At 39.8% G+C, this 13062-nt stretch overlaps 1 protein-coding gene across 1 annotated transcript in view; it reads left to right on the plus strand.

Moving 5' to 3' along the window:
- Window positions 1–228: 228 nt before the first annotated feature.
- The window catches only part of LOC100540515 (cGMP-inhibited 3',5'-cyclic phosphodiesterase A), a 37146-nt gene continuing 24312 nt past the window's right edge, over window positions 229–13062 (plus strand). The window contains exon 1 of the mRNA XM_031553043.1: window positions 229–240. Within this exon, the coding sequence (XP_031408903.1) occupies window positions 229–240 (12 nt within the window). The remainder of the gene's footprint in view (window positions 241–13062) is intronic.

Below are 13062 nucleotides of genomic sequence, written 5' to 3' on the forward strand. Positions count from 1 at the left end.
AAGGAATGAAGAGCTTTTCCTCCTAAACTGATGGTAGCATTTTGTGTGCATGGCAGAGGTGCAGTTGCAATTTGAAGGAAGAATAGTGCCATCTGGTGATCCCTGGGAAAGGTTTTTCCACCCCTAAAGCTGCACAATCCTACAGGGCTGTATTAAAAGTTCTACTCTGCTACACTACTTTTATTGTGCTACAACCTTTTCTGAAGCACTGACTCACTTGAAGCTAGCATGAGGTGTCCGGTTAGTATGCTTTTAAGTGGAAGTATTTGTTTGAGCTGTATTTCAGTCAGCTGTTTTGCACTGCTCTCCCTATCTTCCCTGAGATGCAGATCCTTTTCCAGCTGTGCTTTTCATGCCAGCAGCTGGATGTGCTCACACTTGTGCCTCATAGCCCTGACTCTTGCCCTCTCCTCTGTCTTTGTGCTGCTGACCCTATGGGACACAGGCAGGCCATCAGGGAGAGATGACCAACAGGGTTCTCTGTTCCATCCCACTGGGGGCTCCCATCACCGCTGCTATCAGCGCAAAGGAATCATCGTGCTGTGGTGAAGGTGAATTCATAAATAGTTTATGCAGAGTGAAGTGAATGTCATTTTACAAGCAAAAATAGCCACTGTGTGTGAAATAGAAGTATGTCAGTGGATGGGCTTTGTTTGAAATAATTTATTCTGTGCACTCGGCAAAACAGCTTTTAACTGGTTTTCATTTAAGCTGATCACACAAGCAAGAAGTTAAAGCAGAGCCGAAACCCCTAAATCATACATCGAGTCAGAATGCGATTCTTATCTTTTTTGCCTGGTTACTAAGTACACCTAAATCCACACAAATCACGCTTCGGAGTTAAACATAAAGTCCTGATTGTAACTTGTCTGTTTGTTTTTAACTGGCACAGGCTCATCTGGCTCTCTTTATACACAAAGGATTAGCTAGTCTTTAAAGATGGCTTTTGATTTGCATTTTCTTCTCTGCTTAAAAAAGGCCAACTAAATGTTAATTCCTTTCTTTCCAATTAATTCCCCTCTCCCCTATTTAAACTGATCTATTAACGTGTTTAAGTTTGAGGTATCTTGATTTATATGGAATTGGATCATTAGGCAATTAGTTATGGCTTATAGGCATATTTCTATCATGTCAGAGAAATATTAATTGAAAGCATCTTTCCTAAAAAGCAAAATGAAGTGGAATCTCATTGTGTTTCCTTTGTGTGCCACCTTGATTTTACTGATAGAAATCCAGCCCATTTCTTTGACCTGTCATAGAAGATAGAATGGGGAAATGGATAAAGTTTTATGCATGTTTATTTTGGTGAGCCAAATTTCATTTAACCATAATATCAGAATTCAGCTTTGTTCTCTACAGCCATTTTTACTTGCAATTAAAAAAAAAAAAGACAAAATGGATACAAATAAATTTGTACTCAGTTTGTGGGCAGGCTTCCCACACCAGCATTCCCATTACCGGCAACCTACTGGTGTGTTGCAAAGTATGAGCATCACCAATAGATGTTTTCTGGTCTGTGTGAGCATATTGCTGGGAATTACAGTAATTCACATTTTGCTGGGAATTTGTCCTTTTAAAAGAAAAAATAATTAACTGAATCCTTTTTTTCTGGAGAACGTTATGTTCTTATGTTATTGCCAAAAATCTTCCCATATGCATTAGAAGAGGAGTGTATTCAGAGAGAGTTGTTCAGTACGTATATATATATTTCTGCTGTAATAGGATAAACAGGGTGCCTGGGGCAAGTGGAAACACTGGATTGAAGCAGTCAGGGAGATAATGTAGATGAAGGAAGGCTGAACCCACGTACTTCATCAGCTTTGTCAGAGTACCGTATGGCAAACAGTTTTGCTTGTGGTCTGTTTCAATATGTTAACAAAGATGTTGACATAAAGCATTGCAGTGAGAGATGTACATGACTCTTCCACAAGGTCAGTGGTATGAACTCAAGTGTTCCCTTGTGATTAAAGCGGTCTTACGTGTTTGTTGTTCTGAGTCACCTCCGAGTTAAACTGACTGTGGAGGGAGATTTAACTGAAATACCTCACGCTAGGTCACTACTGTTAGCAAACCTGAATACCAAAGTCATCTTCAAGGTCTAATCCATCATGAATGAGTCCTACTTAAAGAGCCTCTGACAGTGAGAGACACACTGAGGCTCTGAAGAAATGTTGAAAAAAAAGGAAGAAAGAAAAATAGAAAAAAATAAATTTGTTTTCAGCATGGTTTCATCATCTTCTCATTTCTTACATTTTGCAAAGTTGAAGTGACATCTTATTCCTAAACTTAAATCAAAATGCTTTAAAATTACTGAAACAAAGCCAAGACTAGTCATTTCAAGTTCCCAAAGCAACAACTTTCTGTTATGGTACATAATATTGGCAATAAAGTTGTCAATAAAGTGAGGCTCTGAACGTCCTTTTTTGAAGCCTGGTTTCTTGTTTGTGAGGACATCATTGTTCTTACTGAAAGACACCCCTGGCAAAGTTATTTGATTGAAAATGAAGTGCTGTCATTTAACAACTCAGTAATATGTCTGCTGGATTCCTCTTGAGTTGTTACCAGGGCTTGCTACTGATGTTTCTTTTCAAGGTGTTGATGTTCCATGTTCAAGGAGAGATTTCTGAGTTGATACTGCTTTCCTGTACCTCCCTTTCAAAGCAGTCTATTAACCTGTCTGCCGGGAGACAAGAATTTCTGTGTGGTTTTAAGGAACAATTTCCAGCTGTTTTGAAAGTGGCCCTCTTTGTGTCCTCCTCTTTGATTTCAACTTAGCAATAAATCATCCTCTCCTCCCAAAGCCCTGGCCCTCTCTTCATGAGTTCTCCCTACTTCTCAGTCCTCCTCTACTTTTCTGTACATTTCTGTACTTGCCTTATTTTTCCTGCCCTCAGCTTCAGCTTGTAGCTTGTGCTTAGTGGTGGTGGCAGAGTTTGCATACTCTAAAATGTGTCCGCATTTTACCTTACTACTTGCCCAAAAAGTAGTAGATGTCAGTGCTGCAGGTGACTTACTCATCACACAGTGCTATTTCTTTTGAGTTGAGTCTGTGGTCATGTAGGATTTGACAGCTGTCTTCTAGCTTCACTGCAGCTGCTTTTGTTTCTTAATGGTCAGCAGTAGGAGCACTTTGAACCTGTAACTTTAAAAGATACCAGCAGTGTTTCTGTCAGTTGTATTAAGAGAAAAGCAGTGACTTAAGCAGACACTCACTTGTTTTCTTTAAATGTAATTTCACTATTTCTCTTGTGACAGGTCAGTAGGAGTGGGTTGTCTTGTCCCACCAAATTCAGTCTACCTGATTTGTTCAGTAATCACAAGGGCTTCCTTTGCACTCACTGACATATCTTTATTCATTTCATTCTGTGTATTTAGGTGAACCACTGAAATTCAGCTTCACAAGTGTATTTAGTGTTTTAAATAAACTTGTATAAACCACAGTTGATTTTTTTCTCTTAATACCTACATCCAAGCTGAAAACATAAGTCACTGTAGAAATAGAAATCATTGTTTAGATAGACTGCCAGCATAAGCACCAGTGCTTCATGATCTGTCTGTTTTTTGGTCTCTATGGCTCTGATGTCTTTTATAAATGAGAAGCCAAGCTGCTAAATTTAGACTTGAACTTGAATCCAAGCTTTCCAAAAGCACAGAGGTGTTTTGGCCCTCATCAAAGAACACAGATCTCCAGCCAGGTGGCCAAAGATTGGTATGGTGAGATGCTTGTGATGCAGAAGTGCAGATTGGATTAGTCTCTAATTCTCTAATTCGAACTGGGATGCAATCAGCACGTCATAGCTGAGATTATTATCTGCATTTTCTTCTTTTTCTTCCAGTCAAGAGCTAATCACAACCTGAGAGCCGTAAGCTGAAAGGAAGACTTTCCTTAGACAGAAACTATACAGTTACTCAGTACTAATCAGTCACCAGATTCAAGAAAGAAATTAGTGATATCTGAGGTTTCTTAGAAAGTTATAGAGCCTTTAGTGTCTGATTCACACATTGTACAGTAGTTGTGGACTGAAAATGGTCATCTTATGCAGCCAATGACCTCTCAATGTGATCAACCGTACACCTTATATCTCGAAATAGTTTTTTCTCTTGTGTGACAACAAAAGCAAAGTAAGCCTACAGTATAAGCTAACCAAATGTGTCTTTACGTAGATCCTTGCAGGCCAAGACTGAAGTAGGTTGGAAGCAGTCCTCAGGGCTTGCTGGTCTGTCAGCTTAGATCAGTGCTAAGCAAAGAAAATAATTTCAAACATCACAGAAGACATGTAGAGGATAGCATCTTATTTATCTTGTACATGAATTACTGTTTCTCTCTACTCTGTTCTTCATTGAAATATTTGCCCATATAACACCTAGGAGAGGTAGAGGATTTTCACGTATAGTGAGTGTTTAGTGTGCCACTCACAGTTCCTGGCTTCAGACGTTGAAGTAGCTTATAAATTAGAGAAATCATAGCTCTGCAGTGCTGATGATGAAGGATTTGGAAGCTGAAAGTCCCTAAGGCTAAAATTGCTTTTCTTGAATGAGTCATAGTGTAAGAATTTCAAGCCAAGTCTTAAAGAAAAATGATTAATTCTTTTCACAGAGGAATTCATTAGTGACATAAAGTCATGAGAGGGGGAGGAGGCATCTGTAATACGAGATGGTTATTAAATGGTATTAGTGTGATCACTCTAAATCAGGAGAACAAAAGTAATGCAAACTGCAAGGTTTCATAGCGAAGAAAATAAGAAAATAGTGTAAAATTTGACCAATTTAATTGCAGTGAGACAATCACTTGATTTTTATAACATCAAGATTTGTCTTTTTTAGCCTCCTTTGGTTAAAGTGAAAGCATATTCTAGAAAATCAGCCACTAAATATCATTAGTGTTCTGGCCACATGAAGAGGTTCGTGAGATCTTCTGCCCGCGTTCCTTCAGCACATGCAAAACATGGCCCAGGATATGCATCTGGCTCTTGCTGTAATTTTCAAATCCCTACCATAGTTTCAGTAAGAGCAGTCTGAAGTTTAAGGACACTTTATTTGCAACTTCAGTGATAATTATATTCTAGATTCTAATTTTTGTCTTACTCTGATTTTCAGCACTTAGTGAACAGTTCTTTAAACATCAGAGCTTGATTGTTCCCCAAATTACTCCCCTTATGGCAACTCACCTCCGGTTTTCATACACACATTTGATGCTCTCAGCAGCAATTCTTTCTCTCTCTTTTTTTTTTTTTTCTTCTTAATCTGGAAGCTGTATTTATTTGCATTATGGTTGGAGAAATATTTAATAATGCTGTTCCTTTAAATCCCATTAAACAGTTCATTGTGAAGGACCCATTTTGAGATGGGTGTGATTTTTTAGACGGCCTAGTCTTCATGTGTATTTCTACAACTTGCTGCTAGTTGCAGTGTCACTTCCCAACCTGTATCCTGAGAGTCTGAAATATTTTGAAAGGGAGAAAATACAGGAGGATACGGTTCCTTTGGCTTTCTTTTAGTGTAGCTGAGACTGTCAAGTTGGAAATGCGGGAGGATTAGTTAGTTCGCAGGAGGCAGAATGGTGATTATTGCTTTCAATGGATCTTTTTTAAACTCATGCTGGGTAGTTGGCTGCTATGTTTCAGTTCACCATGGAATCAAAATAGCTTCCTGTGCTAGGCGGGCAGTTGGTTTGTTGGAGCTGTAAAGTCAAATGGGTACAATCACCAGGTATTAAGAGGTGGCATATCCTCTGCAATGTGTGCACCTAGCATGCTGCTCCTGCTGGGCCCCAGCTGCTATTGTTGCATCTCAAGTTGAAACTCAAGGCAGTTGTCACTGTTTTCTTCGCATGAATGCAAACTATCAGCTTCAAGCTACCAATTTGTGACCATCTCATGTACAAATTGAAGAACAATAATATAAGACAATTGAGGACAGTCTCTGCAGTACAGAACTGTACTCCTCAGTCTGTGTTATTCAAAGCAGATTTGAGCCCCGTTTAGCATTTAATTTTTTCCATCTGCTGTGTCTTAAAGAAAAGTGCTAATTTTTAAAATCCTGAGTTTAGCTGGAGTGTTGTCTACTTCATAAATTATACAATCTGACTGACTGTGATTTGCTCTATATCATCAAATAGTTTTTAGGCTGGGGTAGTCATGATAGCTGAAGGTTTTTAAGGCAGCCAAATCACACGGAAAGTCCCTGGGAATTGGGTGACTGAGTTCCCATGCCTCTGCTGGGAACACCAAGCACCAGTCTCAGTGTTTCCACAAGATTTCTGAGCTGCAACCAGCAGTCTTAGCCAGAAGTTTGCTCCATGCTGTCACCTCCAACCAGGAGCTGCTCTCCCTGAATCCTTCTTGCATGATGACATGCACAGAAAGTTGGCAAAACTCCAGCTATCTTCATTTGAACTGGGTCTTCCCACGGACCTCAAGGCCTAGCTGTTTCCAGCTCATCCCGTACCATTCTGGTGTCCTGCAGTGCCACCACTACCACACGCTCTGGGTGACAACTTCCTGTCCCTTTTCCCTATGATTTCTTGGGGAAGATATGGCAGAAGGGAACATGGAAAACTACATCAGTACTGTTGGAGTTAATAAACTGGAGTTGTCTTCCATCAAATATAAATGGTAGGGAATTCTTCACTTACATTAGGATATGGCCAGTACTTGAATCCTCTTAGGTGCAGACTTCCCTATCTTAAGCCATGAATCTTACCAAAACTTAACACCTCACTCCTTGAGATGATTTTTATGTACTATACGCAAAAACCTCTCCCACTTATTGCTCCTTTAATGCTGATGTCTCTGCTAAAGCCCTGAGATAGACTTCCCTCTGAGCAGCTGTGGCCCATCAAGGCAGATGATCACCCAAGCTCTGAAGAGAGAAGCAATCACTGCAATGATAACGATTACCATGACCACATCCCTTAGCAAAAGGGGAGAATATTTTGTCCAGAGGAGGCTACAAGGATGATCAGAAGGCTGGAGCACCTATGAAGAAAGGCTGAGGGGGCTGAGCTTGTTCAGCTTGGTAAACAGAAGTCTCAGAGGAGACCACACTGAGGCTTTCTGGTCATTAAAGGAAGCTTAAAAACAGGAAGGAAATTGATTTTTTACACAGTCTGATAGTGATTGAACAATGGGTATGGTTTAAAACTAAAAGAGAGGAAACTTAGATCAGATATTACAAGGAAATTTTTTACTCAGAGAGCAATGAGGCACTGGCACAGGCTGCCCCATCCCTGGAAACATTCAAGACCAGGTTGGATGGGGCCCTGGGCAGCCTGAGCTGCTGGGTGGCAGCCCTGCCCACAGCACGGGGTTGGAACTGGATGATTTTTCAAGCCCTTTCCAACCCAAGCCAGTTGATGATTCTATGAATAACTGAGGTGTAAATCTGAGCTGTGGACTGACAGTGCAATTTGGGTTGTGTTCCTTTACCACTTGGTACGTTGTGCACAGCACACAACATGTAGGCAGTGTGTGGAGGTGTGCATGTGTAAGACACGCTTTGGTTTCTGGCACACCACAGACTTTGTGCAAGACCAGCTCTGGTTTTGGTTTTTCCCAGGGAAAGTGAATGGCTGTACTGCACACACCATGCCTTCCGTGGATTAAATGGTATCAATTTACTAAGAATTCTTAGCATGAATAAAGCACTCCGACAGTGTTCTCGTAAATGTCTGAACAATTTTTCTCAAATACTGAAATAATCCACCCCAGGCAAATTCCTGACATGGGCCAGTTCAGTCTGAGCTTTTTGGCTGACAAAGTTATCACAAACTGTAAGGTCCTGTAATGGAAGAAGTTTAGTCAGCTGTAGCCATGAGTTTTTTGAGTGGTGTCACTTAAGGTAGGGGTGCAGGATGTGAGGACGGTTCTTGCAGCCCAACGAGATTTGCTGTAAATGGTGAGATGCATTCCACAGTTCTTGTAAGAAAACAAAGCATTTCCTCCCTAAGCCACGTCTTTTTCTGAAAGATTCCAAATATTTGCAGTGTTGTGATTAATCTGAATAGTTTAAATATTAGAAATATTAAAAATGGTGTTGCTTTCACCCTGATTTTTCTGAAGAAAGTAAGATTATAACGTAAGCGTTCCAATCTTTCGGCTTGCCTGAGCCGTATTGAGTGAAGAGAAGTTCTCTGCTACACATATATATATATATAAAATATGCAATACCGTTAATATATATTAAAATATATATATTTTTTTAATTTGAACATAAAAAATAGTGCAACAAAAACATAAAGCTAGCAGATTGAACAGATAAGGCTTATGTGATAGTGTGTCTGATGGCTTAAAGCGCATTTGATAGATGGGGAGAAGCATTAGAGATGATGATGTAGAACAGGATACTGGAGGAAGATCCAAATTAGTGGCCTTGTGGTAATAGATGACAGGCAGCTTCATGCAGAGAGAGATTACTGGAGAGAAAACTAGAAACCTACTCACTGCAGTGCCCATAGCCCCCAGCCTGCCTGCCTCCTGCTGGCTGTGTGGCTATAGGGCTGTTGTCAAGAAATGGTATGTTGGTACTGCAGCAAGTGCTTAGGGGGCCAAAGTGACAGCTCTGCTGTGAGAACCATTTTATTATACCTTCTCTTTGCAGAACTACCCTGGTTTTGTAGTTACATGCTTTTGGATGCTTTCAAGCGTCAACAGCAAAACCAGTGGTTACAGTGGTGATTAGGAAAGGTCTTCTCTGATCAGTGTGCTGAGACAAAAGGAGGATGCAATATTTAGTCCGACCAAAGAGTATGATGAAGCTTGTGGCAAGTCCACCTCCAGAGAGAAGTGGAAATGCTGTGCTTCATTAAGGTGGAGTAAAAGTCCTCAGAAATGTCCTACTTCTGAACAGAAATCCCCAAATCTTGCATTTGGACAAGATAAGAATAAAATAAATTTTAAAAGTCTGGGTAAGACTCAGTTCTACAGCTTTAAATTCAGAAGTGTGGAATGTCACGGAATTGTCCACACGCTTTTCTTTTCTCCTTAGTCATCCACTGAAAGGTGGAGTAGTTAAGTTTGTGGCGCCTTTAAAATGATTCATTATTTCCATAGAAGCCAATTCATGTTTACTCTTCAAATCATTCTGTGGACATTAAAATAATGGAGAATTATATTTGCTTTTAATTTTGTTTCCAGACAGCTTGGCTTGAGTGCTTATGATGTGACTTGGAAACTATATCGCATTGTGATTTACTGTTGCTCGTAATTGTGTGAAGATTGAAGATATGCTGGATGCTGCTCTTTCCCTTTTTCTCCTCCTGCCTCCCCCATTCTTTCACTTACAGAGTGTTCTCAAGTGCAGTGTGGTGAAAGGCCAGCACCTCTGCCTTCACGGCTTTTCCTTCTACATGCCGCAGCAAATTAATATTTTATTTTTTTAATGTGAGGTTATGTGAAATGATTTCTGGTTTCTGATTGATAACTTCTTTTACTTTACCCTTGTTTTTCATGATATTATTGTTATTATCTTTTGATTGGTTTGTGTAGTCATGTTTGTGTAGTCTTGAGGTGGAGAGAGAGCAGTGTTTTTTAGTTGATCTGAGTGAGTCCGATCATAGGTAGAGTCAACTGCTTCATAACCAGTATCATTTCATAAGCTAAGTTTATTCATCGGATATTATGGATAAAATACTTTGTTATTCTTATTTTCCTGAATTTATTTTTCATAAATTTTTTTATCTGCCTTTTTTCCTAGTGGATAAAAAGCTATTCTCAGATTTTTATGCATAATACAATTTAATAGAAGAAAACAAATTGGATTTTGTAAAATGTAAAACAAACAAGCAAACATGGCCTACAGAAGGTTGAAACTTTTTGTTCCAGCCATATTACAGAATGCAAAATACATTATTCAAATCTAAAAATTTGAAGTGATAATTACAGTTTATCAGAACATTGTTTTCAAATTATATTTAAGACTGCTCCTAGAGGATCCAAATGCTCTGCTCTGGGAAAAATTGCCTGTGTTACAGTGGGATGTGCTGCCTGTGATTTGGTCCTACAGTTGCAGCAGTATGGGCGTTTCTTCATCTGTGAAAGTTTTCTTGCAAATTCCCAGTAAGCTCCCAGCCATGTAAACCTGGATGATTGCTGTGGGTGCTAGGAACTGTGCTAGGATCTGTCCCTATTGCATATGCTTCTTACTATGATATCTGCCCATGTTTTGTTTTCATTTGAATTTAGAGAAAGAAACCCTTTCTTTTATGCCTGAAAAGAAGACTCTAAAAAGTCAAGAAGTGGATTTGGTCCTGGTTAGGAATTGCAAGTGGTATCACAGCCTCAAACACCCACCTCACTGCCAATTTTAAAACAGCAAAAATAGAGAGGGAGAGTAGTGGGGAAGAGCGGAAGCACAAAGCCAACTGTTTTACAACATCACAAGGAATTCATTTTATTCATTACTTTGGTTATTAATGTGTTTAGTTTATATGGTTTTGGTTTTATTTCACAGAATCATTGAATCATAGAATGGTTTGGGTTGGAAGGGTCCTTAAAGCCCCCTCAGCCCCAACCCCACTGTTGTGGGCAGGGCTGCCCCCCAGCAGCCCAGGGCCACATCCAACCTGGCCTTGAGTACCTCCAGGAATGAGGAGCTTCTCTGGGCAGCTGTGCCAGTGCCTCAGTGCCCTCTGGGTAAAGAATTTCCTCCTAACATCTAATCTGAATCTGCTGTCTTTTAATTTAAAACCATTCTCCCTTGTCTTATCAATATCTGCATCTGTGAAAAGTCAGTCTACCTCCTTTATAGTCTGTTCAGTTTCTTGTTCTCATGCCCTAGTAGGCTTTGGTTTTAGTCACCACGTGATATTGCTTAAATCAGCAATAGGTGTAAGTCACAAATGAGCAGTAAGCCAGACTTGTTCAAAACTCATGGGAGGAAACTGCATTCACAATTGTTATCACAGACTGGTATATGAATATGGACCAGTGCAAAATTAAAATTCACCTTAAATTAGCTGGTTTTTGCTGTCCTTTTGGTTTGATGTGTTTCTTGGCTGTGTTTGTTGTTTTTCGTTTGTTTGTTTTTCTTATTTATTATTATCAAGTTAGAGAGTTGTTTGTTTATGTTGATTGCAAACGTGTTATTCATGCCTCTGTTCCCAAGTATCCAGCCTTCGGGTTTAGATGAGTAAAGAGGTTTGGGCAGAATCCAGATCAGTTCATGCAGAGGCTATGCAGAAAGTAGAAAAGTACATAACAAATCTAAACATGAATTTTGTATGTACTTTTACTCTAAAAAAAAGAGTGTGTATATATATGTGCATGTGTGTATGCATATATCCTATGACACCAATCTCAAATTTTCAGCAGTTTACTGTCTTGCCTAAAACATATGTCACTATGTATATTTTGTTAAAAAAATCAAGGTTTCTCTGTCCTTTAAGGAAACTCAGTTTACATTCTGAGTAAGGGTTTAAAAATCACTTGCAGCCATCTACTTACTGTTTTATTTTAAATCCAGTATGTTAAAATGTTTCATGCATTCATTCAAACTGCTTTGAGAAAATAATAGTTTAAATATCTGTAATTTTATCAAGTCAGAGTATTTGATAATAAAAATTCATTCTGAAATTGAGCAGGGTGGAAAGCCACGTAGCCTTCATGTGAGGTACCAATTGAAAGCATCTGATCTGCAGTATCTGCAGTACTTTTTGAGCCAAAAATACAAGAAGGTACTATCAAAATGCTGTATGAAGAGCTCAGAGGTTTCCACGTGAGGTGGTTATTACCCATACTGTATCTAGTAGTGTCAAGTGCAAACTTGCAAAGAGGAAATCACTTACATTTCCCATTCTCCCCCTGATGGGGATGTAGGCTGTGGAGTTGTGGGCCTAATATGACCTGTGAGGTGCTGGCACAGCTGAGGGGCAGGATGAGACCCAGAGTGCTGCATCCCTGTTTGAGGGACCAGATTCTCAAAGAACTCAGTAAAGTCCAGCCCTACAGTTGGGCAGGAATGTGGTAGGCCCCAGATTGACAGCCTCCATGCATATCAGAGGCCATATGGTAAAATACACCATTGAGAAGAGCTCTCCCTCACTCCGCTTGGTGCTAATCACGGAGAACAATGCTGGCTGCTTTGCAAAATATTAGTACTGCTGCACAAAATCTGGGCGCCTGCTTACGGCCTGCTGAGTCAGACTTGTTTACTTTGTTGAAGTATTAATCTTTGTCTCTAATCGGCAGTCAACAACTCTAGGCTCCAGGCTTAATAGAATTTCAAACTTAGATTATGCAGTTTTGCTGAAAGTATGAGGCTTCTATCGTGCTTTGAATTAAATATTCTCCCTCACTCCCCTTTGGTCTGTTTTCCATGGCAGAGGCAAAGATAGATAATTAATTCCTCCCATCCAAAGCCTTGTCTTTTAATTTAAGAATTTTTTTTAGCATTGGCCCGAATCTTCAGTTTGGAACACTAAGAAGTTAAGCAATGAAGACAGCCACTAAATAAACTTCAGCAATTATCTTTTTTTCAGTAAGATGAAATAGCACGCAGTGTATCAAATACTTTCTTTGTCGTGATACCAGATGAAATCAACCAGAAATGTGGGGAAAAGAGGCTGATCTTCTCGTTGCATGACAGTGTGATGAGCATGGAGTGCCATCTTCTGATCCTGTGGCTTGGCTTTGCATGAGCAAGTAGTGGGATGCGAGGAGAGGAACAGTGGAGTGAAACAGCTATTGCTGGGACCTGATGCCCACGCTATGCAATTGGGAAAGCAGAAAGGAGATGCTGAGCTCTACTTAGCTAAAATAGCACTTTCTTCAGGTACTTGTAAAGTCCTTTGTGAGAGAGAAGCAGCGTCAAGCTCTGTTTTGCTGTTCTTTGGTGTATTTTGAAGTTTAAATGATGTCACTAGTGAGTCATTCCTGGCTCTCCTGCTAAGCAGTCTGCCCAGTTCTCCATGCTACGTACCTGACACTCCAGGAAACCCATATGCTCTTTTCACAGACATTACTTCCTCTTTTGGAATTTAGATTTCACTAAAATATACACCAAAAAAAATCAGTACAGAATCTTCTGGAGTTATGTCTCAGGCAAACTGCTTATACACCTACCGAA

This window comes from Meleagris gallopavo, chromosome 1 (genome assembly GCF_000146605.3).
Source record: "Meleagris gallopavo isolate NT-WF06-2002-E0010 breed Aviagen turkey brand Nicholas breeding stock chromosome 1, Turkey_5.1, whole genome shotgun sequence".
NCBI classification, from domain to species: Eukaryota; Metazoa; Chordata; class Aves; order Galliformes; family Phasianidae; genus Meleagris; species Meleagris gallopavo.